Source organism: Ranitomeya variabilis, chromosome 5 (assembly GCF_051348905.1).
Source record: "Ranitomeya variabilis isolate aRanVar5 chromosome 5, aRanVar5.hap1, whole genome shotgun sequence".
NCBI classification, from domain to species: Eukaryota; Metazoa; Chordata; class Amphibia; order Anura; family Dendrobatidae; genus Ranitomeya; species Ranitomeya variabilis.
In genome coordinates, this window is record NC_135236.1 from 72278925 (window position 1) to 72306278 (window position 27354).

Here is a 27354-nt window from a genome sequence, read left to right on the forward strand (position 1 = left end):
GTAGATCCTGTTCGTGACGCCAAGTTGGAGCGCCCCCACACCGCCGCTGGGCCGAGGGGTACCCGGTACCGGGCCTCTGAGTCTCTGCTCTGGGGGTTGTCACGGTGGCTAGACCCGGTCCGTGGCCCTGCCGGTCAGTGGGGGACGTCCGGTGCAATGAGTGGTGATAGTGGTGCAGTTGTGGGGTGCAGGTCGCGGTAAATAACGAGGACACCAGGTTGCAGTCTCTTTACCTCTTTACTGAAGATCTCTTGTTCCTCAGTCCGGAATACAGATCACCAGGCTGCGCAAGTCCGGCCGGTCCAATGGCACTTCCAGAGTTCACTTTGCAGGTGGAAATCAGTGCCTTCCTTCTTAGCGCTATGTGTTGTAGTCCTTCCCTGCTGTGCTTACGGAAAGTACCCCACAACTGTTGTGTCTGTTTCTTAAGTTCCCTCACAACTCGATTAGTTGATGTTCTGCTAATCCTCCGTCCCTCCCGATGTTCTGGTTGGAACGGCACCCGTATGACGGGTAGGCTCGGAGCTCTTCCGGGACCCTAGAGTCGCCCCTCTCCACAAGTTGCCCCCCAAGACTGCATAGGTGATTAAATGTGAGACAGCCCGCCTGAGACTGACTGTCCTGCCGTAGGTTTGAAGTATTGCTTGAAGCTAGATCTCTGTATACTTCCTCGGCGTTCCGGCCACCGGCTACACGCCTCAGTAGGATGTTGCCTCGATCTCACGGCACGACCCCTACTGGTATTCTCCTATTTGCTTCGATCTCGTTTCTCACTCAGCACAATATATCTCTCTTCTAGTCCTTCCTTAGGGCACCGCCGCTTCTCTGTGCAGGCACGGTCCCGTTACATTCTTTCCTGTAGCCAGGTCTCCATCAGGGTCCCAAACCTGACAGAGGCCCTACCGAATCCTCTCTCGCAACACCCTCTGCCACAAGGTGTTGCCTGGTTCATATCCAGTCAGCTTTCTCACTAACTTCCTGCCTGACCCCCAGTTTTACCCGTGTGTGAGGAGTGGCCTAATGAATAGAACCCTTAGCTCCCCCTGGTGGCCCGGCTGTGAAATGTATTGGTGTCTGTGATACCTGGTCAGACGAACTCCTTCAGTGCCATCAGACGTACCATGGCTCCCCATAGCGGCGGGACCACAGTACTGCAACGACCAGGACTCTGGGGCGCTGCACTTGCGTGGGTGCGAATGGGGTAGAGGAAAGAGTGACAGGCAGAGTAGTCCTGATTTGGCACACACCAACAAGCGGGCGGGTACCTCATTGCTCCGGACCATCCCTTCCAGGGCTGCTGTCCCCTGTTCCTGTTCTCTTATGCACGCTTCGGCCCCCACTTCTAAGAAAGTCATACGTGGCCTAGCATGCAGGCGCTCCCACAAAGCCTGCTTAAGCAACATGTCTCTAAGGACCGCCACAAACTGGTCCCTCAATATCACATCAGGGGACCCCACTCCTATTACCCCCCGCATCGTCCCGTCGGGCGATATGCGCATGATTCTCTTGTAGTGCATTAATGTATTCCGTCACTGACTCCCCCTCCCTTTGGACATGGCTAAACAAACTCATCTGCAATTCTCCAACATTGGTGGGATCTTCATGCATCTCTTCCAGAATCTGGAACACCTTGGTCAGTTCATGAGGGTGCGAACCATCACAGAGTATCTATCCTCACTGTCCAGGGCCATCAGCGCAATCTCTGCCTGTATAGCAGGGGTTACGGGATGCATCCTTAACTTGCCTTTAACCCATTCAGTCCAGTCCCACAGCATGATATTACGCCACATAAATTTAGGAAGATTGCTGAGCAGGTCCCCCAGCGGCAAGCTGGACTTTGAGGGACCCATGACAGTTTGGTCTGCTGCCTCTGCGTTCGAAGACTGCATCCTGCCGACTACGCCAAATGAAAGCAGGTGCAGGAATGTAGTAACGCAGGGTTTGCAGAATAAGGCTGTATAACAATATTGTTTAATTTTTTAACAAAATAATTAGCAATAGTCTGCTCGCAGGGAGTTAATAACAATAGGCGATGAACAATAAATGGGGGATTAAAGGGTCAACTCAACAGTCTGAAATTTAGAGGGCACTTATCATAGTCTTCTCTGGTCCTTATCCACATACAGTCTGATGGCAGCTGGAGCACCGGCTACGACCGGCGTGGTGTCCTCAGATGAAATCCAACAAATCACGGTCCAGCTTCTGGCGGCAACGGGCAGTCACCGGTTTTGCCAGCTGAGCCTCTAGTCCATAAATCTGTGCAGCAGAAGTGGGGAGTGCTGCAGAGGTCTCTGCCCACAACGTGTTCCACTACACACTTATCAACAATGGAGGACGCACCTCAGGGTCCTGCACCTAGCACCCGCTTCTCCGCACGAACACAGCGCGCTGCTTAGCTGGGCGCACGGCGCTCTGCACACTCACGGGCTCCCTGGAGCGTTTGTGCGTGTACTGCCGAGGCACAACTCGGAGCTGTCACTCTCTCTGCAGAGCGCGCTGCTTCCCCATTCTTTCCCCCTGGCAACGCTGGACATAACGTCGACAGTTCCGGACCCGGCATAATGCAGGTACCCGCAGCCCGGTCTTCTTCCTTACATTTGCATCAAGAATTTGTTGAAATTTCATTGAATCCATTCTTCCCTCCACCCGTGAAATCTTCCCCGTGCCATTGTCTACACTCAACTGTTGTGAATTCTGCTCTTGGGCTCCCTCCGGTGGTTGTTGGTGGTAGTACAGTTGTCTTGGGGTTGTAATCCGGGCAGGTGTTTCTGCTGATTGCAGCTCTATTAGGTATTTAGGTGTGCAGGATCCATGAGTCTGTGCCAGTTGTCCATTGTACTTGGAGGGATTGCATCTCTCTCTGGCTCCTCATGCCCTGCTGCAAATTCAGCTAAGATAAGTGTCTGTTTTTTTGTCTCTGTGCACACATGCAGTGTGCTTGGCAATTCAGTGCAATTTATTGTGTTTTTGTCCAGCTTAGACTTTGTTTGGATTTTTAAGTCATGCTGGATTCTCAGGAGATGCAGATATACTTTCTATGTCTTTAGTTAGATGTGGAATATTTGTATTATCTGCTGTGGATGTTTTTTAGGATTTTAATACTGACCGCTTAGAATTCTGTCCTATCCTTTTCTATTTAGCTAGAAGTGCCTCTTTTGCTAAATCCTGTTTTTCTGCCTGCGTGTGTCTTTCCTCTTATACTCACAGTCAATATTTGTGGGGGGCTGCCTATCCTTTGGGGTTCTGCTCTGAGGCAAGATAGAATTCCCATTTCCATCTATAGGGGTATTTAGTCCTCCGGCTGTGTCGAGATGTCTAGGACGTGTTAGGTACTTCTAGTTGCGGTATTAGATTAGGGTTTGCGGTCAGTACAGGTACTGTTGTGAATTCCGTTCTGGAGCTCCCTCCTGTGGTTGCTAATGGTATTTTTGTGAGTTCTGCCCTTGGGCTCCCTCTGGTGGTTTCGAGTGGAACTGCTGCACCTTTAGGTAGCTGTAGCAGCTGCCTTCACTGATCGCCTTGCCTGGGTCTGTTATTTAAACCTGCTCTGGGCTTTAGTTCATGCCAGCTGTCAATGTACTTGGTTGGATTTGGTTCTCTCCTTGGATTTCTCATATGGCCTGTCCTTGTCAGCAAAAGATAAGTCTTTGCTAGTTCTTGTTTGTCCATTTGCTTTGGACTCTATTGCTCTGCAAATATGTCTCTTTTTGTCCAGCTTGTCTCTATGTCATATACAGGCTAGCTGGAAGCTCTGGGGAAGCAGATTTGCCCCTCCACACCGTGAGTCAGTGTGGAGTTCATTTTTGTAAACTCTGCGTGGATTTTGTAGTTTTTATACTGACCGCCCAGTATCCTTTTCTCTCTGTCTATCAAGTTTAGTATTGGCCTCATTTGCTGAAAACTGATTTCATTTCTGTGTACGTCATTTCCCTCTCCACTCACAGTCAATATATGTGGGGGGCTATCTTTCCTTTTGGGGTTTTCTCTGAGGCAAGATAGCTTTCTATTTCCTTCTTTAGGGGTAGTTAATTCTTAGGCTGTGAAGAGGTGTCTAGGGAGAGTCAGGAACATCTCACGGCTATTACTGGTGTTGTTGTTAGGATCAGGGACTGCGGTCAGTAGAGATACCACCTCCTCAGAGCTCGTCCCATGTTGCATTTTAGCCACCAGGTCATATCAGTGTGGCCTCTTAACCACCAGGTCATAACAAGGTACCACCTACTCCTGAGAAAGTCTCTCATGCGGCTCCAAGGTCACCAGATCATAACACTCAACCCCAAAGCATGATTGATCCACCCCCATGCTTAATGGTTGGCGAAATGTTCTTTTCCTAAAATTCTGTGCTCTTTTTTCTCCACACATACCTTTGATCATTGTGACCAAAGAATTATATTTTAACCTCATCGGTTCACAGGACTTCTTTCCATAATTCATCAGGGTTGCTTAGATATTCTTTTGCATACTTCTGAAGCTGAATTTTATGGTGAGGTCGCAGGAGAGGTTTTCTTCTGATGACTTTGCCATGAAGGCCATGTTTGTGCAGGTGTCGCTGAACAGTAGAACAATGTACCACAACTCCAGAGTCTGCTAAATCTTTCTGAAAGTCTTTTGAAGTCAAGCGGGGGTTCTGATTTGTCTCTCTAGAAATCCTTCGAGCAGCTCTCACTGAAATTTTGCTTGGTTTTCCAGAACTGATCTTGACCTCCAATGTTCCTGTTAGTTGACATTTCTTAATTACATTTTGAACTGAGAATAGGACAACTTATAAATGCTTTGCTATCTTTTTATATCCTTCTCCTGCCACCATTTTCATTTTCAGAGTGCTGGGCAGCTGCTTAGAAGACCCCATGGCCACTGTGTTTGGCACAATGTTAGAGGAGGCTGGGATTGTATAAACCTGGGAAATTTGCATCACTGGCCTTTCCTAATGATAATAGTGAACAAGTCTAACAGGCTAATTAAGGTCTGAAACCTTGGTCAAAGACATCTGAGCACACACATCTCCAAGGGTTCAAAAACTTTTGCATCAGTCCATTTTCCTTTTTGTAATTTTTAAAATGTAAAAGAAGAAAATATATAGATTTTTTTTTTTTTTGCCTAAAATATAAAGGAGATATGAAGTCTTTAACCCTCGCCATTTTAGAGATCATTTTATCTTCAACTTGCTTAACTATTTACAATAACAGTAATTTTGGCCAGGGTTGCCCAAACTTTTACATGCCACTGTATCACAAGAACTATACTACATTTTTTTATTGGAGGTATTTGCTAATATTATTACATCTACTACATACTGAGATAGGATCTTGGAGATGGAAATACTCCCTTATGAAAAAAACCTATGAATGCCTGGAGGTGCCATGTTGAACTTCCAGTGACAAGTATGAGAGTGTGAGAGCGATAACACAAAATTTACCATACCTGCTCCCCATTCACACCTGAGAAATTGTAACACTCATTGGTCACATGACACCGGGGAAGGAAAATAGCTAAATGGGCACAGTTTGGCCGTTTTCACTTAGGGGTGTACTCATTTTTCTTGCCAGAGGTTTAGACATTAATGGCTGTGTGTTGATTTATTTAGAGGGCATAGAAGCTGTACACTGACTACTTTACATTGTATCAAAGTGTCATATCTTCAGCCTTGTCCCATGAAAATATATCAAACATTTTCAAAAATTTTAGGGGTATATTCACTTTTGTGAGATACTGTGGACTCATATTGTATGTAGGGGGCTGTGTGTGGGCTCATACTGTATATAGGAGGCTCTGTGGGGGCTCATACTGTATATAGGAGGCTATGTGGGGGCTCATACTGTATATAGGAGGCTATGTGGGGGCTCATACTGTATATAGGAGGCTATGTGGGGGCTCATACTGTATGTAGAGGCTGTGTGTGGACTCATACGGCATATAGGGGGTCTGTGCCAGCTCATGAGGGGGTTGTCAGCATATTTAATTCTGCTCAATAGTAAGTGATACAATGAATATTGATATAAAATAATTGTAATCAATATATCTTAATATTAATATTGAGGAGAATTGATTTCAGCCTATTGGTTCCGTCCTCCATAACAGTCACAGTCTCTCATTTGGCCCCTCGGGAGAGATAATTGCCCACTTCTGGCTTAGGGAATTATGTGTTTGGATTACATAGGAGATTAGATAATGTGACGACATATATAAATGTACTTTACCTAATTCAAAAAAAGTTCTATTTATACAGTATGTTATTATTTTTTTTTATTAGGAGAGAACTAATAGATTTGATCTTGGAACAGAAGATGAGATATTGGAAGGCTTTGCTTGGAAGCCCGGCCCAGGCACAGTTACTAATGGAATTTGGATATGGAGTAAACCCTTCATTTTAGAGCAAAATGAGCAGAAAGTAAGTGATATACAAATGATGAAATACCACTAATCTTAGCTCTAGACAGTCTCCTGTGGCTTTTGTAGTAATTAGCCTGTGCCCTGTGTCTAGTAGTGATGTGTAACTTCAGACTCCCAAGCTCTTGTAAGGGTACCGTCACACCGTGCAATTTTCGTCGCTACGACGGCACGATCTGTGACGTCGCAGCGTCGTATGAGTATCGCTCCAGCGTCGTAGACTGCGGTCACACTTTGCAATCACGGCGCTGGAGCGATGCCGAGGTTCGCTGGTAACCAGGGTAAACATCGGGTTACTAAGCGCAGGGCCGCGCTTAGTAACCCGATGTTTACCGTGGTTACCAGCGTAAAAGTAAAAAAAAAAAAACCGTACATACTCACCATCTGATGTCCGTCAGGTCCCTTGCAGTCTGCTTCCTGCTCTGACTGAGTGCAGCCGTACAGTGAGAGCAGAGCGCAGCGGTGACGTCACTGCTGTGATCTGCTCTCACTTTCCGTCCGGCGCTCACAGTCAGAGCGGGAAGCAGACGGCAAGGGACCTGACGGACATCAGATGGTGAGTATGTACGGTTTGTTTTTTTTTTACTTTTACTCTGGTAACCACGGTAAACATCGGGTTACTAAGCGCGGCCCTGCGCTTAGTAACCCGATGTTTACCCTGGTTACCAGCGAACGCATCGCTGGATCGCTGTCACACACAACGATCCAGCGATGACAGCGGGAGATCCAGCGACGAAAGAAAGTTTCAAACGATCTGCTACGACGTACGATTCTCAGCAGGGTCCCTGATCGCTGCTGCGTGTCAGACACTGCGATATCGTAACGATATCGCTAGAACGTCACGAATCGTACCGTCGTAGCGTTCAAAATTGCACTGTGTGACAGTACCCTAAGTCTACAACTTCAAAGAATGCCCATCACTGGCGTAGATGATAAAAGTAGTCTCTGACCAATTGGCAAAAATGTTTCCAGATCTGGATGAGATCTCAGGTTGGAATAAAAAATAGTTTCTAGTAGAGTTGCTGCATAAGGGATTTGGAAGTAGTGTAGGCAATGCATTCTGCCATTTAAACTGGACTTGTCACCAGGTCAAAAATGGCCAGTTTTTGCCATTATTTTATTAAATCTGTCATACGGTTCTCAAGATATGAGCTTTTTGATTTAGTGCTAATTTTTTTTCCCAAGGGGTGGTGCTTACAGTGAGATAATGTAGAGCAGCCTGTACACCACACCCCCTTGGTAAAGGCCATAAAATAAGCACTAAATAAAAGGGCCCATATCTATGGAACCTTATCACTGATATATACAGTACAAAAAATTGAATATTTGGGAGTAGCAGGAATAAAATAAGAGCAAAAAACGGGTCATTTTTCATCAGGTGAAGGTCCCCTCTAAGTTCTAACATTGCCTCTTTTATCCCTGCAGATTGCTGTATTTCTGATGGACATGGAAGGTTCCATGGATATATCTGTTGATAGAAAGTTCAACATAAAGATGTGCATGTTAACCATGCTCCTCAGCTCACATCTTGTAAGTAACTTTTATTATAAAAATAGTGGTGTGCATCTGTCATGACACAGCTGTCGGGTGACCCGGAACCAGGGGCTCCTTCCCTGTCCCTAACACTAGGGGGCACACTAGCTCGCCCTGCTCCCCGGGATACTTCAGATGGTGAAGATGCCTAGGCCTCCACCCTTGCCTTATCTCCTGAGTTAGCCTTCCGTCTGTTCTCTTCTTCCACCCAGAGAAGAGGGGGCGCTACTGTGCACCGTAGTACACCAACCTTACAAACAAGGCAACAGAGACAAGGGTTAACAGAAAATATTAATCACATATAACAGAGGAATGCACCGGGGTGTGAAGGTAGGGAAATAAACCAAAATAGAGAAGGATAAGGAATTACCATACAAACATACCAAACAACAGTCACAGATAACTCCTTCAACTCTCCTTCTCATATGTACTCCTTTCCCTCCCGCCACGCAGTAAATGCTAGCTCTGACAAGGATTTGTAACAGAGCCCAGATTATAAAGGGAAAAGGAGTGGCTAACTGAGCTCAGCTATGAGAACAGGGATTTTCAACATAGCCAATTAACCCCTGTTCTGCTAGAAGAAATAAACACATTTAAAATGAAGGAGAGGTGCTTCTTCTCAGTGCCAGTGTAGGTGCAATCAGATGCTGCGGTTTTCTGGCTCCACACTGTTGCGGGAACCCCGTGACAGCATCATTCATGGCAGGGACAATACTTTTTTTTGTTTTTGTTTTTAAGGCTTTCATTGTGTCATTGTGGGATAAGAATGACCTAGTAACATGATGAGTATCATTATGACAATGCTAAATTTATATAAGATTTTTATATATACAGTACAGAGCAAACGTTTGGACACACCTTCTCATTTAAAGATTTTTCTGTATTGTATGAAAATTGTAAATTCACACTGAAGGCATCAAAACTATGAATTAACACATGTGGAATTATATACTTAACAAAAAAGTGTGAAATAACTGAAAATATGTCTTCTATTCTAGGTTCTTCAGAGTAGCCACCTTTTGCTTTGTTGACTGCTTTGCACACTCTTGGCATTCCCTTGATGAGCTTCAAGAGGTAGTAACCGGGAATGGTTTTCAATTCACAGGTGTGCCCTGTCAGGTTTAATAAGTGGGATTTCTTGCCTTATAAACGGAGTTGGGACCATCAGTTGTGTTGTGCAGAAGTCTGGTGGATACACAGCTGATAGTCCTACTGAATAGACTGTTAGAATTTGTATTATGGCAAGAAAAAAGCAGCTAAGTAAAGAAAAATTAGTGGCCATCATTACTTTAAGAAATGAAGGTCAGTCAGTCCGAAAAATTGGGAAAACTTTGAAAGTGTCCCCAAGTGCAGTTGCAAAAACCATCAAGCGCTACAAAGAAAGTGGCTCACATGAGGACCGCCCCAGGAAAGGAAGACCAAGAGTCACCTCTGCTTCTGAGGATAAGTTTATCCGAGTCACCAGCCTCAGAAATCGCAGGTTAACAACAGCTCAGATTAGAGACCAGGTCAATGCCACACACAGTTCTAGCAGCAGACATATCTCTACAACTGTTAAGGGGAGACTTTGTGCAGCAGGCCTTCATGGTAAAATAGCTGCTAAGAAACCACTGCTAAGGACAGGCAACAAGCAGAAGAGACTTGTTTGGGCTAAAGAACACAAGGAATGGACATTAGACCAGTGGAAATCTGTGCTTTGGTCTGATGAGTCCAAATTTGATATCTTTGGTTCCAACCACCGTGTCTTTGTGCGACGCAGAAAAGGTGAACGGATGGACTCTACATGCCTGGTTCCCACCGTGAAGCATGGAAGAGGAGTTGTGATGGTGTGGGGGTGCTTTGCTGGTGACACTGTTGGGGATTTATTCAAAATTGAAGGCATACTGAACCAGCATGGCTACCACAGCATCTTGCAGCGGCATGATATTCCATCCGGTTTGCGTTTAGTTGGACCATCATTTATTTTTCATCAGGACAGTGACCCCAAACACACCTCCAGGCGGTGTAAGGGCTATTTGACCAAGAAGGAGAGTGATGGGGTGCTGCGCCAGATGACCTGGCCTCCACAGTCACCAGACCTGAACCCAATCGAGATGGTTTGGGGTGAGCTGAACCGCAGAGTGAAGGCAAAAGGGCCAACAAGTGCTAAGCATCTCTGGGAACTCCTTCAAGATTGTTGGAAGACCATTTCCGGTGACTACCTCTTGAAGCTCATCAAGAGAATGCCAAGAGTGTGCAAAGCAGTTGTGACGCCCGGGAGACCGAGGTACCCAGCACCAGATCAATGAGGTCCATCTCTTGAGGGGGATGTCACTAGTGGCTTGACCAGGTGCTGTGGCCTCAGGCGATGCACAGTGTAAGGGATATCATGAAGGAACAGACACTTACTTGATCAGCAGCAGGTCCTCTCAGCTGTGATTACCCTGATCCTGGATTGATGGCTATCCACCTCTTATTATGCGCAGTTTCTGTATGGCCCTGCTGCTGTATGTGAACTGGCTGCCGGCCCAATCTGTCTCTTCTATGCTCTGGTTCGACGGACAACCCGAGTCCTTTTTGTCGGCTTACCCCCTCTGGGAGTACCGCTGAACTCTGTGTCTGTTGCTACGTCTTACCCTGGTGAAGCTGATATCACCTCACGTCCTTCCGGTTGCTGTATTATATATAATGAATATAGCCACGGATCCGGTATCCGTCTCTGCGCCTATTATGGGTAGTGATTATTGCTACCCGGTTCTCACAATGTCCTTTTTCTCTATTCCTCTTTTCCTACTCTGGGTATTACGGGCCTATAATCCGTCATAGGGCTGTTAGGAGTTCAGTTATACGACCTCTCACTTTCAGCTCCTCAGCCCAACTGCCAGTCCTTTTCTCAGACCAGAATGGATCAAGGGGAGTCTCTGGAGCTCCCCCTTCTGGCCGGAGATGATAGTGCAGTCTTGCTATTTTAGTATTTGTATTTGGTGTCAATAACTATTTTTGTGGCAAATACCCCTAGGGGCGCCACATTCCCCCTTAGTTAAGAACAGTACTCCGGGACTGTGGGACGATAACATTTTGAAATAACAATTGATATGTACAGAGTCTTAAAAATGAAAAGTTACAAAAACCACTCAAAGAAACATGGAATTCTGTAAAAAGTCACTTCAAATAGCGTCCATTAATACAGTTCTATCCTTGAAGGTACTAGGAAGCAAAGTTCACAAAGCAGTCATTCCGGAGCTTTGATTTAGTGTTTCCGGGCTGATAAAAAGTTCAAGAATATGCTAGAAGTTCATACAGGTAAGTCTCTGTAGGTGCTGGGCTTAAACGTTACAGAACGATAACAATGACTATAGTCTTATAGTTGGTAATCCGCATACCTGGCCGGTAATTGACCCTAGGTACTACGCTGGGATCTACGTAATAGCGGTGTCTCTTTATGTGGTATACTACTGTCTACTGCGGATATAGTATCTACCCTCTCTGCTAAAGATAATTCCACCACTATGGGGTTGGCAAGTCCACCGTGAATGGGATCACTCTGATCAGGAATCTGTTCTTCCTGACCTGGAACCTCTTGTAGTACGGGGTCAGCCTCTTCCTGTCTTGGGACTTCTAATATTGGATTCGGTGTTGGATAAAAGGCCACCATGGGAACCACTACTGCACCATGGTATGTTAGTAGGGTTTTGGGAAAGTCTCCTATACAGGTGTGATACATTTCCTCCTCTTTTTCCTTTACTGGTTGAACCTGTATAGGTTGAATAACTTCTGATTCTGGCTGGACAACTTCTGGCTCTTTCAACGTTTCCGGACATAATTTAAGATTGTCTCTTGACACTAGTACAGATGTTAAACCTCCGTTTTTGCTAATGAGACACATTTTAGGATTATCCATTCTTGTTGGTAAAACTGTGTAGGGTACGGCTTCCCATTGATTATCCAGTTTATTGGTTCGACGATTCCTCTTGAGTACTTGGTCACCCGGTCTTAATGGAGTTGCTAGAGCATTCTGGTTGAAAGTTCGCTCTTGTCTTTCTCTGGTTTGCTGGAGGCTTCTTTCCACACTCTCTTGCACTTGGCAATACTGCTTTTGCCGTACGACATCCCAATTGGAGTCTTGAACTTCTGCGTCTGGTTTCAGAATTCCCATTTCTAGATCGATTGGCAATTGGCCGGGTCTTGCACGCATAAGATAAGCTGGGGTGCAGTTGGTAGAGCTCACCGGGACATGATTATACAGATCCACCAAGTCAGGCAATTTCTCTGGCCATTGATTCATTTCCGTTTCAGGTAAAGTCTTTAGTAGGTCTATCACAATATGGTTCATCTTCTCACATAAGCCGTTTGTTTGCGGATGATAGGCCGTCGTCCGGATCTTTTTGCAACCATACATATTACAGAATTCTCTGAAGATCTCTGATTCAAAGGCTGTACCCTGGTCAGTGAGAACCTGTTCCGGATATCCATGGGGTCTACAAAAGTACGTTTGGAATGCTTTGGCTGCTGTTTTTGCAGTCAGATCTTTTACAGGTACTACTACCAAGAAGCGCGAATAATGGTCCACGATGGTCAAGGCATAGACGTAACCGGACCGGCTCGGTGTCAACTTCACGTGGTCCATGGCTACCAGTTCGAGTGGTTGTTTGGTGATTATGGGCTGCAGTGGTGCTCTTTGGCTCTTTTGATCGTTCCTTCTGAGGTTGCACGGGCCACAGTTTCTACACCACTGTTCGATTGATTTTCTCATCCCGACCCAATAAAATCTCTCTCTCAGAAGTACTTCTAGCTTTTTCCAACCAAAGTGACCAGCACCATTGTGGTAAGCCTCGAGGACCATCCTCACATCTTGTTTAGGCACGATAATCTGCCAGACCAATTCATGTGTCTTCGGATTGGTGTATCTTCTACAGAGTTTCCCTTGATACAGGAACATTTTGCCTCTCTCTTTCCAGAGTTGATGCGTCTCTTCTGGGGCATCCTCATCGGGATATGCACTTTGCTCAATCAATAGTTCCTTCACTATCTTCACAGCCGGATTGCTATCTTGGGTGTCAGCCCATCTATGGTGTGCTAACGGATTAAAATTCACTTCTTGTTGTTTCTGATAGGTATTTGGCTGACGATGTTTTGCCTTGGGCTGATGAAAGGCTGGTAGTTCAATTTCTTCAAGCTCCCCTGTTTCTTCTTCTACATCTCTCAAGTGTGGCATCCGGGATAGGGCATCGGCATTTCCATTCTTGTGACCTGCTCGATACTTGATCACGAAGTTGTAATTAGATAACCGGGCTATCCATCGCTGTTCTAACGCACCTAATTTAGCCGTGTCTAGGTGGGTCAATGGACTGTTGTCAGTATAGACAATAAATTCTGCACCGGTCAAATAGTGTTTGAAACGTTCAGTCACAGCCCAAACTACTGCCAGTAGCTCCAATTTGAAGGAACTATAATTTTCAAAATTTCTTTCAGTAGGCCGGAGTTTTCTACTTGCAAAGGCGATGACTTTCTCCCGACCTTCTTGCTTTTGTGACAGCACCGCTCCCAATCCTACATTACTGGCATCGGTGTAGAGGATGAAAGGTTGATGGTAATCCGGGTACGCCAGAACTTCTTCTCCGGTTAGTGCCTTCTTTAGTTGTTCAAAAGAGTCTTCTCTTTCGTCGTTCCACTGAAAAGGAGGGTTTCGGTTTGAAGGTTTCTTCGTCTGCCCTATCAAAGTATCTTGCAAGGGCGCTGCCAATTTGGTAAATCCTTTTATAAATCTACGATAGTAACCCACTAATCCCAAGAATTGCCTCACTTCTTTTGCGTTGGTAGGTCTTGGCCAATCCCTTATGGCAGTTATTGTCTCGGGATCCGGTGCTACTCCCTCCGAACTCACGATGTGCCCTAAGTATTGTACCTTTGGCTTGAGAAGGTGACATTTGGATGGTTTGATTTTCATACCATACTTGGATAAGGCTTCGAACACCTCTGCCAGGTCTGTTAAGTGCTGTTCGTAAGTCTTTGAGTAGACGATCACATCATCTAGGTACAGGAGGACGGTCTCGAAGTTCTTGTGTCCGAGGCAACATTCCATCAGTCGCTGGAAAGTACCGGATGCGTTGCAGAGTCCGAACGGCATGCGATTAAATTCGCTTAAACCCATTGGTGTGGTGAATGCTGTTTTTTCTTTATCTCTCTCAGCCACAGGGACTTGCCAATACCCGCTTGTTAAGTCTAAGGTGGAAAAATAATTAGCAGATTTCAAAGCAGTCAAGGACTCTTCTATCCTAGGCAAGGGATAGGCGTCTTTATGGGTGATGTTATTAATCCGCCGGTAGTCTACGCACATTCTCATGGTTCCGTCCTTTTTTTTGGCAATCACCAGAGGGGCCGCCCAAGGGCTACAACTATCTCTTATTACCCCGGCCTGTTTCATCTCTCTCAGCATGTCCTTCGCGCATTGATAGTGAGCGGGCGGTATGGGCCTATATCTTTCTTTTATCGGGGGATGGTCACCGGTGGGGATTGTATGTTCCACCCCTTCTATCCGTCCGAAGTCCAATGAGTGTTTACTGAAGACCTGTTCATATTCCGTCACTAATCTATATACCCCTTGTCTTTGATGGGTAGGTGTTGAATCTACACCCACATCTAGCTGTTGGCAGTGGCACCAATCCTCCGATTCTCCATCTGAGCCGTTATTTTCCACCTGACAGGTCGATTCTAAAGGCTCAACGGTTGTGATGGCATTGTTGTCAACAGTATATAACTTTGCCACTGTAGCGTACCTTGGCAAAGTGACCTCTTCCTCTCCACAGTTCAAAAGTCGTACCGGCACCCGTCCCCGGTGTACCTCGACCACCCCTCGTGCCGTGAGTATAGTGGGTCTGCTGTCGGTGTATGATGGTTCTATTAAGGCTTGATAGTCTCGTCCTTTAGTACCAATGGCCGCTCTACACCATACCAGCATTTCTGTTTTTGGTGGGATTACAATAGACGTTGGATCACTCACCCTCACACTGCCGATTTCTCCACCTGCAACTTCTATCTGTTGCCTTAACATTAATACTTTTATTTCCCTCCGGAGAACTCTCTGCTGGCAGGATCGGGCGGTTTCAGCAATTTGTTGTAAGACAGAAATAACTTCGGAAAAGCAGTTCTCTAACACATTAATTCCTATCAATACAGTTGGTTCACAGTTCTGTCGGTCAACATCAACGACAATTATACCCTGTTTCTTCAATTCTGCTTTACCAATCTTTATGGTCATCTCCCTGAATCCTAGTTTCGGTACCAACTTACCATTACTGGCCCATATATTTAGTTCAACATCAGAGGGTCCTTTATCAATATCTACCTCAGCCCAGTACCTCTTATAAAGGATATATGGTATAGATGAAATCTGGGAACCTGTATCCAGCAAAGCGTTGAGGGGAATTCCGTCCAGCACGATAGGGATGATAGGTCGTCCTCCGATGTACCTGTCGTGCCAGGGTGTTGGGCCTTGAAAATTCATTCCCGCATTCCCAGGGGATTCCCGTTTAAATCACAATTTCGTGCGAAGTGGCCTGGCTGCTGGCAACGGTGGCAAATGGGATGTCCATCCGGTTGGTAGCGGTCACGGGGTCGTCCTCTCCATGTCGGGTATCTCTGGGACCTCATCCATGGAACATCCTCTCTACGGTTTGCCAACTCCATCTTGGGTTCTCTCATTTCCTGCATGGTTTTAGCCATTGAAGCAACAACATCAGTTAAAGAGTCAAGCTTTTGCTGAAGAGCCTCATTAGTAATGGGCCCCAGGGACTTCGCACTGACACCGGACGTAGCTGATGTCACTGGCATTCCCCGTTGCTGAAGTGCATCTGCCATGGGTTGTGTGAGATCCTGATCCTGAGGTGCCTCTGCCAGCTGGAGACGTATAGCATTCTCCTTTAATTGGGCAAATGTCAATTCAGGGTTCTTAAAAACAAGCATACTCACATGCCCCCGGTGAGAAGGCGTGTAGAGTCCCTCAATAAATTGATCTCTTAGCAGTTTATCGGCTCCTGTGTTAAAAATGGGTTCAGCCAGTGTAAGTGATTTAAGGGCTTCCTGCAGATTTAAGGCAAAATCTCTCACGCCCTCATTAGCTTTTTGTTTGCAATTAAAGAATCGTACTTTAGCTTTGCTGCTGGCAGTGGTTTCAAATGTAGCTTTTAATCCAGCAAATATGCGTTCAACAGTACCTTTTAGATCAGTTGCCCATGCCGTGACTTCTCGCTTAGCATGGCCACTTAACTGCATCATCAGGAGACTAACACGCTGAGCTTCACCCACGGGGAACATATCAAAATGAGCCAGCATCTTTTCCCTGAAACCGTCAAGGGTATTAGGTTCACCTTCATACATTGGAAGCCACGGGCCAACGGGGTAAATGGCATCAACACCGACATGATGGGCACCACTCCTTGCACTGCTGCGCTGTCAGGCTCTCTATCGACGCTCTGTCTTTCAGCTGCATTAGCGTCGCCGGGTGCTGCGGCGTCTCCGTGCTGCGACATACTGTACCCCCTTAGTTAATCCAGACCCCTCCGGTCCCAGCTTCCGTCTAGATAATGTAGATTCGTTCCTCTGTGCAGCAGGATGACACGCTCCCTGCTGCCTCTAACTGCCGCACGCTCTGTGATGGTGGATTTTGAAGTTTTTCAGTTAGACTGGGGCTTGGGTAATGACGTAGCTCGATTAACAGTTTTGTGCCTAACGGTTATGAGATGATTACTTCAGGGGATGGCAGCCATTTTTACCCCATTATAACCAATGGAGAAAAGTCACTTTCAATAGTTTTCAATGGGGAACGGGATTTTCTTTAACAAAGTCAATTTCCAAGATTTTTCATCCAAATTTTCACAGTTTCAGACTCCAATTACGGCACACAATACCCGGTGTACGGGCTGGTTCAATCCTGTTCGTGACGCCAGTTATGACGCCCGAGAGACCGAGGTACCCAGCACCAGATCAGTGAGGTCCGTCTCTTGAGGGGGATGTCACTAGTGGCTTGACCCGGTGCTGTGGCCTCAGGCGATGCACAGTGTAAGGGATATCATGAAGGAACAGACACTTACTTGGTCAGCAGCAGGTCTTCTCAGCTGTGATGGCCCCGATCCTAGACCGATGGCTATTGTCCAAATGAAAGACTGAGGCGTTGAAACGTTTAACCAATTTACTTCAACAAAAAGGGATTTGCCACCAATACTGTCACCAGAGTCTGTATAAGAACCCTGAATTACTTTGACCCTGTCAGGATTTCCACCTCTTATTATGCACCGTTTCTGTATGGTCCTGCTGCTGTTTGTGAACTGGCTGCCGACCCAATCTGTCCCTTCTGTGCTCTGGTTCGACGGACAACCCGAGTCCCTTTTTGTCGGCTTACCCCCTCTGGGAGTACTGCTGAACTCTGTGTCTGTTGCTGCGTCTTACCCTGGTGAAGCTGATATCACCTCACTTCTTTCCGGTTGCTGTATTATATATAATGAATATAGCCACGGATCTGGTATCCGTCTCTGCGCCTATTCTGGGTAGAGGTTATTGCTACCCGGTTCTCACAATGTCCTTTTTCTCTATTCCTCTTTTCTTACTATCGGTATTACGGGCCTATAATCCGTCATAGGGCTGTTAGGAGCTCAGTTATACGACCTCTCACTTTCAGCTCCTCAACCCAACTGCCAATCTTTTTCTCAGACCAGAATAGATCAAGGGGAATCTCTGGAGCTCCCCCTTCTGGCTGGAGATGGTAGTGCAGTCTTGCTATTTTAACATTTATTTGTGTCAATAACTATTTTTGTGGCAAATACCCCTAGGGGCGCCACATTTTGATCTGCCCAAGGTCATTCATCCTTATGTTTATATATAGAACTAGGAGCCCACTGCGATGTGAATAGAGTGTGTATAAAAGAAAAGGAAGTCACGGTTGACACTGTGCTTACCTGTGTATATGGTATGAAACACGTGGTGGCTACTTGGACGCTCTCTTGAAAGGGATCAGCTGGTTGTTAAATCTTCTATAAGTAACCTAGTGAACACAATCATTGGTTAAGCCAGTATTGAACTGAAGTGCCTATGGACCACTACTAAATTTGATATTGGGGGCACATTCTCGCTCTTGTCACCTGCATCTTAAAAACATCTCCAGAATCTGACCTTTTCTCACCTTTGAAACTGCTAAGACTGCTACTGTCGCTCTTATTCATTCTCGTCTGGACTACTGCAACTCTCTTCTGATCGGTCTCCCTCTTACCAAACTTTCCCCTCTCCAATCCATCTTGAATGTGGCAGCCAGGGTCATATTTCTGTCCAACCGCTTCACCGATGCCTCCATCTTGTGCCAGTCATTACACTGGCTACCCATTCGCTACAGGGTCCAGTATAAACTCATCTCTCTCACCCACAAAGCTCTCCACAGTTCTGCACTGCCTTATATCTCCTCTCTAATCTCTGTCTATCGCCCTACACGTGCCCTCCGTTCTATAAATGACCTAAGGCTAACATCCCCCATAATCCGAACCTCGCACCTCTGTCTACAAGACTTCTCTCCTGCTGCCCCAGCTCTCTGGAATGCACTTCCCCAGACGATCAGACTGATACCTAGCCCCGACCTATTCAAGCGCGCTCTAAAAACCCATCTCTTCAAACAAGCCTACCACATCAACTACTCAGTAAACTAACTTTGCCCTGTTCCCTCCTTCCAAATATTACTCTGAATCTGCACCCTACTATTCATCTGTCTCCACACCCTCCATGCACACGATTAACTGCACTTGATACTTGACTATTGCACTTAAACACACGGGCTGATGACCGGATCATGCAGCTTTATATGAAAATCCCTATTTACTATAATTGCCAGACATGAAATAACAATCACTTTTCACCTATTGTGTCCCCCCCATTGCCATGTAGATTGTAAGCTTGCGAGCAGGGACCTCACCCCTAACGTCACTGTTTAAATTGTCTTAACTTGTATTGAATTTGTCTGTACATGTCCCCGCTTAATTGTAAAGTGCTGCGGAATATGTTGGCGCTATATAAATAAAAATTATTATTATTATTATTATTCAATGGCAGACTGTGCAGTGCATGCACTCTACGCTAAGTGGGGGTGAGGGAGCATATTTACTAGAATAAGGCAGACCCACTAGCTCCATAATGTGTCTGTCCAAACCTAGAGCATTCTTTGGTCTATGAACCCCTGCAATAGAAAGCTACATAAATTAAAAAAAATAAAGTATGATAAATGAAAATGTAGTAAGTATATCCATATGACCACAACCCATGAATAACCCTAAGGCTATGTGCACACGTTCCTGATTATTCGCGGATTTTTCGCGTTATTGTGCGTTTTTTCACCAGCAAAACGCTTCAAAAACGCGCAAAATACACATACATATGCATTCCATCATTTATAAAGCTTTCCGCAATGTTTGTGCACATGTGTTTTTTTCCGCAAGAAAAACATGTGGAAAAATATGCAGCATGTTCATTAATCTTGCGGATTTTTTTGCGGATTTCCCACTATATTATTGCATTGGGAACCTCTGGAAAAAAATGCGAAAAATCTGCACAAAATATGCGCAAAATAAGCGATAAAAACGCAAAAAAAAAAACAAGTGCAGAATTCCTGCAGAAAACCTCAGGATTATCTCAGGAAATTTCTGCATACTTTCCGGACGTGTGCACATAGCCTTAACGTGCATACCCAAATGTGACTGTTGTAAACAATGAACTGAAAACCCACCACAGAGTAATAACTGCAATGTGAGTTACGTCTTGCTTTTATTTTTTTAGGTGTACAATGTTAACTCAAACATAAAAGAAACAGATATTGACTATCTTGAGGTGAGTGAAACAAATGTATGTTGCTAATATCACTGATTTGAACTTTTTGGACATTGCTTGCATTTGTGGTAATATCTTCTATTATTTCCTAGATTTACTGTCAAGGACTCGGCAGCGATAAATTACATAATTTAAAGGTATAGTATGATTTTATGATAAAAAGCCACTTTTGCACAAGCTTATACAGATACAGTTAATTTCCAAAGGCATGTAAAAAAAGTAAAGCTCCACCAGGACCTCCGAACTCCACCACACAGTGATCTCTTTATCTGCCAAAAATCAATTTGATAACTTGGCTTGCAATATGTTAATTAGTGGGTGACTAATCATGGGGGGGGGGGTATTTTCCCCAGACTGTCTCCCTGACAATGTGCAGTAAGCCAAGTGTACGCCCATCAACTTCATCGGCAAAGTGTGCATGGCTAGGGAGGCAGTGGTGATGTAATGGTGGAGAAGATGTTAGAAACCCCCTCTCTGAAGAGTCCTAATATGTTTAATTGTGTGACCTGTTTTTGTTATGTGACTATTCCTCAAATAGGCTGCAGTTTTCCTGTGTACTGGGGTGGACAGGGTTAACTGTAAGGCCAACAGTGATGGTAGTTTCTCCTCTAGGAGGCAAGTTGGGTCACCTACTGAAAGAAACTTTTAAGCACCAATCTTAGTGTTAGCCAGACATGGAGATCTTAGTAAAGGAATACCAGATCAGCCAGGCTGGGACACATAGGTAAGGTATTGCAGCTGGAAGAGCTCCGTTATATAATCCACAGAGTGTAGTTGGGAGTGCAGTGGTCACATCGAAACACATTGACCCATGTGGTCCTGCACTGGGCAGATGGAGGTCTTCAACTTAACCTGTTGTTCTTCAGTAATGTTCCTCACAAGCTTTGTGTCGCCATCCGCAACCAAAATGTTCGTGCCTCTGTCATCTAATGCAAATGAAGAATACAAGTGTTTTACCAATTACCTATTGTACATCGTTCCAAGACCACGTAAACAAGAATTTATTTTATTAATAACATCTGGCTCAATCTTCATGACAATAAAGGGTCCAAGCTTGCTCTAAGATATGGCAGAAATCAATCTGAGAGTGACAGCAATCCAAGTATACACATGTGCACACACCCAGGGACCACTGTACAGGGTGTTTTGGGATGCAGAAGTAAAAGTCATCCTGTATCGTACTTTACAGTGATGTAGGACCCAGCCAGACAGTACTGTCGGCTCTGCAAACCTCACCGTTGTGTCCTACATCACCACTGCCTCTCTGGGCATGAAGCTAGGGTGTGTTCAGTATGGGGAAAACAACGCCACCACAACTAGTCACCCACTGATTAGCATATCATCAATGAAGGGTATAAAGATAACAATAACTACATGGTAGTGGACCTGGAAGTAATGATATGCATCCTGCAAAGCCCAAATCATCATCCCTTTAAGCAGTTAATTTTCTGTGTGTATTATATATATATTAGCCACAAGAAAAGCTGAATGCTATTGTTTTAAGTATATGTGGACATAATAAAAAGACTTCTGGTCTTAAAATGAGGTAAAAAAAAACAACTTCAGGCACAGTCTGCTGCAGAACTTTACCAATATGGCCGCCAATTTAAAGACACATTGTGACCAAAGTAAACTTTGCAACATAATTGTCAGGAAAACATGAGTTATTTCCTAATATCCTAGGTACACATCCAAAGCTGCCTGTTACCCTTCCCACATTGGTTTGTAAAGACCAAGCTCACAAGCGATCCCCCTAGCAAATGCAGCCCACCGCGTCTGCCTCTATGAAATTCTATCCACTCCCCCCTCCCTTCAGCAGATGGTCACTTTTATTGCATCTAGCCAGTTTAGTGTGGCTTTCTTCTTTTCCCTCCAAGACTTCCTTTGTCTATTCCAGGTCGAATTTAATAACACACAATAATCCTAGAGACAGGAAAAATAGATTTCCAGGATCAGGGAAAATAAGGCTACACACAGCAACATTTTGCAGCCAGTACGGCCATCAGAAACCGAGGAAATAGTTTCTGCCCCCAGTAACAGGCAGGCATGTCATATTTGGTCTCAACCCGAGTATTTTCCTGTGATGGAAAAGGACAGGAACGTGGACATATTTCTGCAGGGGTTTGAAAAAACCTGCAGACTGTACCAGCTACCTGAGAACCAGTGGGCCCAATATTTAACCCCAGGCTCCAAGGAAAAGCCCTGGAGGCGTTTGCTTCTCTTCCCCGAAACCATGATGGAGATTATAAGGCCATCAAGCAGGCCCTGATAAAAAAGTACCAACTGACTCCTGATGTCTACTGTAAAAAGTTCCGGAACCTCCAACGTGGCAACACGACAGCTACAGCGATGTGGTGCATGGACTCAGAACCCACTTTGAGCAGTGGGTCCAAGGACTGTCAGTGGTCACCTTTGAGCAGCTGAAGGACTTGATGGTAAAAGACCAGTTCCTACATCGTTGTCCGGCCGAGGTGCGACAGTTCGTGATGGACCAGGAGCCAAAAGACACGGATAAAGCAGTGCAGATCGCCGACACCTACAAGGCCAACCGTAAACCAGAGGCGCAGAAGTCAGTCACCGCCAGCTGGAAAGGGGGTAAGCCATCAACCAATCCCAGTGCCCCTGCCAGCCGACCCACCAGAGGCCTTGTAACAAAACCCGGCACTGAGTGCCGGGTTTTGTTACATTGACTATATAGGGTGTGGGAGCCTACCCGTGCACCTACGCCAGCAGTGCTCACGTTTTAGTTCACCACCAGAGGCCTTGTCCCCTTCGCCAACGCCAGGCCTAAATCTGATCCCTGCAAGTGTTATTTCTGCAGTCGGACTGGACATCTCAGTGCCACTTGTCCGGAGAAGCAGAAGAAGAGCCCCACAGCCAAGGCCTCAGGGCCTAATGCAGCAGTTCTTTTTGTGGGTAGGGTGGTTGGGAGGGCCTGTGAAAATTTGCAGAGTCACCGTGGGGCTATATCCACGATAAATTCGTGACAAAAGGACATCGGGGCCGAACGGACCCTCATCCGACCTGAACTGGTGACCCCTGAAGAGATTATCCCGGGAAAAACTATCACCGGGATTGAGGGCGTCCGCTGTCCCTTGCCGATGGCCCTGGTTTTTATAGATTGGGGTGCCGGGAGGGGGGTGAAGGAAGTAGGGGTAACCGAAAACTTGCCCACACACATTTTGTTGGGAACTGATTTGGGGAGGATGTTTGCGCACTATGTCCCTGACACCCATCCCCGATCTGATACTGAGGGTAATGTTAATGCTAATGATGTGAATGTGCATGCTTTACCTGATAATGATGATGTATCTGGAGGTACAGGAGTACTCAGCCATGTCACGCCGAAGGGTGATATCGCTGAGGAACCCCTAACAGGAGGAAGCGTCAGTGCTAAGGGAAATGGGGAGAGGCACGGGAACCATGAAGAAGGTGATGCCGTGCAACTGACCAGTGCCACAAATGAAGGTGACCTGGCCGAAGGTAACTGCCCCATATATAGCACTACTCCTGAGGTAATGGGGGAGGATGGGGAGGTAGTACCTATTGCCGAGCAGGCTGATGGGACTGTGGTAATCCCTGGGGAGACGACCAATATAGCCGCTGTTAACCACATTCAGAGTGCTCAGAATGCAGGTAATGCCCTGCCTTCTGTACCCTTCTCAGTCAGAGGGATGACTGAACCAGAGACAGACCCAGAGCAGGTCCCAGAGGGTCCCCGTGAGGAAAGGACCTTAACGTCACTTCTGGCTGCCTCCAGCCAGGAGTTCCAGGCTGTTCTGCACTCCGATGCTGGCCTGAAGACCGTGAGAAACCTCACTGAGAAGCCTATCTCTGAGACTGATATGGAGAGGGTATTCTGGGAACAAGGGAGGTTGTACCAGGAGACGGTTCCCGGTAAACCCCAACAGGAGTGGTTGAGGGAAAGACAGTTGGTCGTACCCTACCAATTTAGGGGTGAGTTGTTACGGATTGCCCATGAGATGCCACTCCCTGGACACTTGGGGATCAGCAAAACTAAGGCCTGGCTGTCTCAACACTTCTATTGGCCCAAAATGGGGACAGATGTAACCAACTACTGCCGCTCCTGTATCACATGTCAAAGAGTTGGGAAGTCAGGGCCTGCTCCCAAAGCTCCCCTGATCTTTTTGGCAGTGATAGAGGAGCCTTTCCAGAGGATTGCTGTGGACATTGTGGGACCACTGGCCATACTCAGCAGCTCTGGAAAGCGTTACATCCTTACTGTGGTAGATTATGCTACCCGGTATCCGGAGGCAGTGGCTCTGTCCTCAACTAGGGTGGATAAGGTGGTGGATGCCCTGTTGGCCATCTTTTCCGGAGTAGGATTTCCCAGGGAGATGCTTACCAACCGGGGAACTCAATTTATGTCTCGCCTAATGGAGTCTCTCTGTAAGAAAATGCAGGTGAGGCATCTGGTATCGAGCATGTATCACCCCAAACCAGTGGTTTGTGTGAGCGCTTCAATGGCACCCTCACACAAATGCTAAAAATGCTGGCTGAGACCCAGGGACGCGACTGGGAACGGTACCTCCCACACCTGCTTTTTTCTTACTGAGAGGTTCCCCCTTCGAGCTCCTGTACAACAGGCGAGTCTGGGGACCCCTTGAGTTGGTAAGGGAATCCTGGGAAGAAGAACCGATCCTTTCAGAATTATCCATCATGGAGTATGTCATGCGCTTCTGCATGAGAACATGGCGCAGGCCCAGGCTGACCAGAAGCACTGGTATGACCAGAACGCCTCGGGGGCGGACCTACCAGGTGGGTCGGAAGGTGTGGGTGCTGGTCTCCATACCAAAAGATAAGCTTCAGGCGGCCTGGGAAGGCCCATACATCATACACCAACAGCTCAACCCGGTCACCTATGTGGTCACTCTTGACCATGCATGGGGTAGGAGAAAGGCCTTCCACGTCAATATGATGAAGGCTCATCAAGAACATGGAGCCTGCGTCCTACCGGTCAGCGACCTGCCCGAGCATGGGGAGGAAGACCCCCTCCTGGACATACTGGCCCAAGTGAAGGCCGGCGTGTCCATAGAGGATGTGGAGGTAAGCACCTTGCTATCCGCACACCAGCGGTCACAGTTGCGTGCTACGCTGGAATCCTTCCAGGCCCTGTTTACCAAGAGACCTGGAAGGACTGAGGTAGCAGTCCACGAAGTGGACACCAGGAATCATGCCCCAATCCGGCGGACATCCGATCGGATCTCGGACAAGGTGCAGCACGTCATGTTCCAGGAGATCGATGAGATGTTACAACTGGGGGTTATTAAGCTGTCCAAAAGCGCGTGGGCCTCACCTGTAGTCCTGGTGCCAAAGAGGGATCGAACCACCCGGTTCTGTGTGGACTACAGGGGGCTCAATGCCATAACAGCCTCCGATGCGCACCCAAAGCCATGCATCGAGGAGCTGCTTGAGCGATTAGCTGGCGCGCGCTATCCATTATGGATCTGAGCTGGGGATATTGGCAGATTCCCCTGAGCCCCGAGGCACAGGAGAAGTCCACCTTTATCACCCCCTTTGGACTGTATGAGTCCACGGTCATGCCATTTGGCATGAAGAATGCTCCTGTCACATTCAAGCGGATGGTCAACCACCTGCTCCAGTGACTGGAGAAGTGCACGGTGGCGTACCTGGATGACTTTGCCGTCTTCAGTTCCACCTGGGAGGATCACCTCGAGCATCTACAGGAGGTGCTCGGGCGCATCCACCAAGCAGGCCTGACCATCAAGCCGGGAAAGTGCCAGATGGGCATGAGCGAGGTCCACTACGAGGTCCAGAGCCTGGGAAAGTGGACACTATCATGTCCTGGCCCACCCCCAAGACCAAGAAGCAGGTGATGTCCTTCCTGGGCACTGATGGGTACTATAGGCGCTTTGTACAAAACTATAGTAGCCTTGCGAAGCCCTTGATGGACCTCACCAAGAAAAAGCTACCCCATACAATCGATTGGACAAATGACTGTGAGGTGGTCTTTTGGGCTCTGAAAAAGGCCCAGAGCAGCTCTACTGTGCTAAGGGCAGTCGACAGCAGTCGGCCGTTCTTAGTACAGACCGACACAGCGAGTTTGACTCGGGGAACCAAGAGCACCCCGTGTGGTATCTAAGCCAGAAGATCCTGCTGAGGGAAGTGGCCTATTCCACCATAGAGAAGGAGTGCCTGGCCATGGTTTGGGCCCTGCAAGATTTGCAGCCCTACCTGTAGGGGTGCACCTTCACCATAGTGACCGACGACACCCCTCTCAGCTGGCTGCACACCATGTCCAGTACCAACGGGAGGTTGCTGTACTGGAGCCTTGCCCTCCAGTAGTACGACTTTACCATTAAACACAAAAAGGGCAGCGAGCAGGGAAATGCAGATGGGTTATCCCGGCGGGGCGAGCCTGCAGAGGTGCGCATGGAGGAGTACCGAGCCCTTTCCCCATTGGTTTGTAAAGACCAAACTCACAAGCGATCCCCCTCGCAGCTGCAGCCCCCTGCGTCTGCCTTTGTGAAATTCTATCCACTCCCCCCTCCCATCAGCAAATGGTCACTTTTATTGCATCTGGCCAGTTAAGTGTGGTTTTCTTCTTTTCCCGCCAAGATTTACTTTGTCTATTCCAGGTCGAATTTAATAACACACAATAATCCTAGAGACAGGAAAAATAGATTTCCAGGATCAGCAGAATTAAGGCTACGCACTGCAACGTTTTGCAGCCAGTACGGCCATCAGAAACCTGGGGAAAAGTTTTTGCCCCCCAGTAACACGCAGACATGTCATATTTGGTCTCAAAAGAATGGTCACGTTGCAGGGGAAAATGTAATGCCCCTATCTTCACCCTGGGAGGCACACAGCCAAAGATACGGAAAGACAAAAGTTTTTAATAATTTTTCAAAAGGGACGTACGTCCTCTAACACAGTCCACCAAGTGAGGTCAGCAAGGGAGGAGTCCCTTGGTTTGGGGGCAAAGCATAAAACTGTCAGATGCCTGGAGAGCCAGCTAGACACCACGCTGTGCTGATGAATCATTTTTCCTTGGGAAGGCTCTCCTCCCCTTTATCAACATGTCATACCTGTGGTTGAGATAGAGTAAGTTTCTCATTTTAATCCCTTTTATTTGCTGTCCGTACATACTGTATTTTGTCTCATTTTGTAATATCTTTTGTATTTTTGTAAACCTTGCCTATATTTTCTGGAGTAAACTTATAAATTTACTAGCCTCGTTCTTTTTGCTCTATGATCGAACCGACACATACTCAGCGCCAAATTGCGCTATCTGTGGGTTGGTTCCTGACCCGATATAGGCTTTAGTATTAAACGAGGAACTGGTGGCAGCATAGTACATAGTACACGACAAGGCAGCCTTTCCTGCGACTACTTATCCTAGGTGCAGTTTCCTTACTGACCTGAGGATAAGGGGGGCACCAGAGAGCTGCAAGTTCCTAACTGGAACAGAAAGTGTAAACAAAAGTCGTGGGGATTATATCCATGACCAAATTCGTGACAATAATATTACTCATAAAGTGTATCCATAACACTAAACAAACAGAACATGGGATTCACTGTAGCATGCAAACAGCACAATAACCCTATCTTTAC

The 27354-nt window shown here is 46.6% G+C and overlaps 1 protein-coding gene across 1 annotated transcript in view; it reads left to right on the forward strand.

Moving 5' to 3' along the window:
- Window positions 1-27354, forward strand: part of LOC143774538 (RING finger protein 112-like) — a 196888-nt gene that overhangs the window by 59106 nt on the left and 110428 nt on the right. The window contains exons 4-7 of the mRNA XM_077262224.1: window positions 6251-6388; window positions 7813-7917; window positions 19708-19758; window positions 19851-19895. Of these exons, the coding sequence (XP_077118339.1) occupies window positions 6251-6388; window positions 7813-7917; window positions 19708-19758; window positions 19851-19895 (339 nt within the window). The remainder of the gene's footprint in view (window positions 1-6250; window positions 6389-7812; window positions 7918-19707; window positions 19759-19850; window positions 19896-27354) is intronic.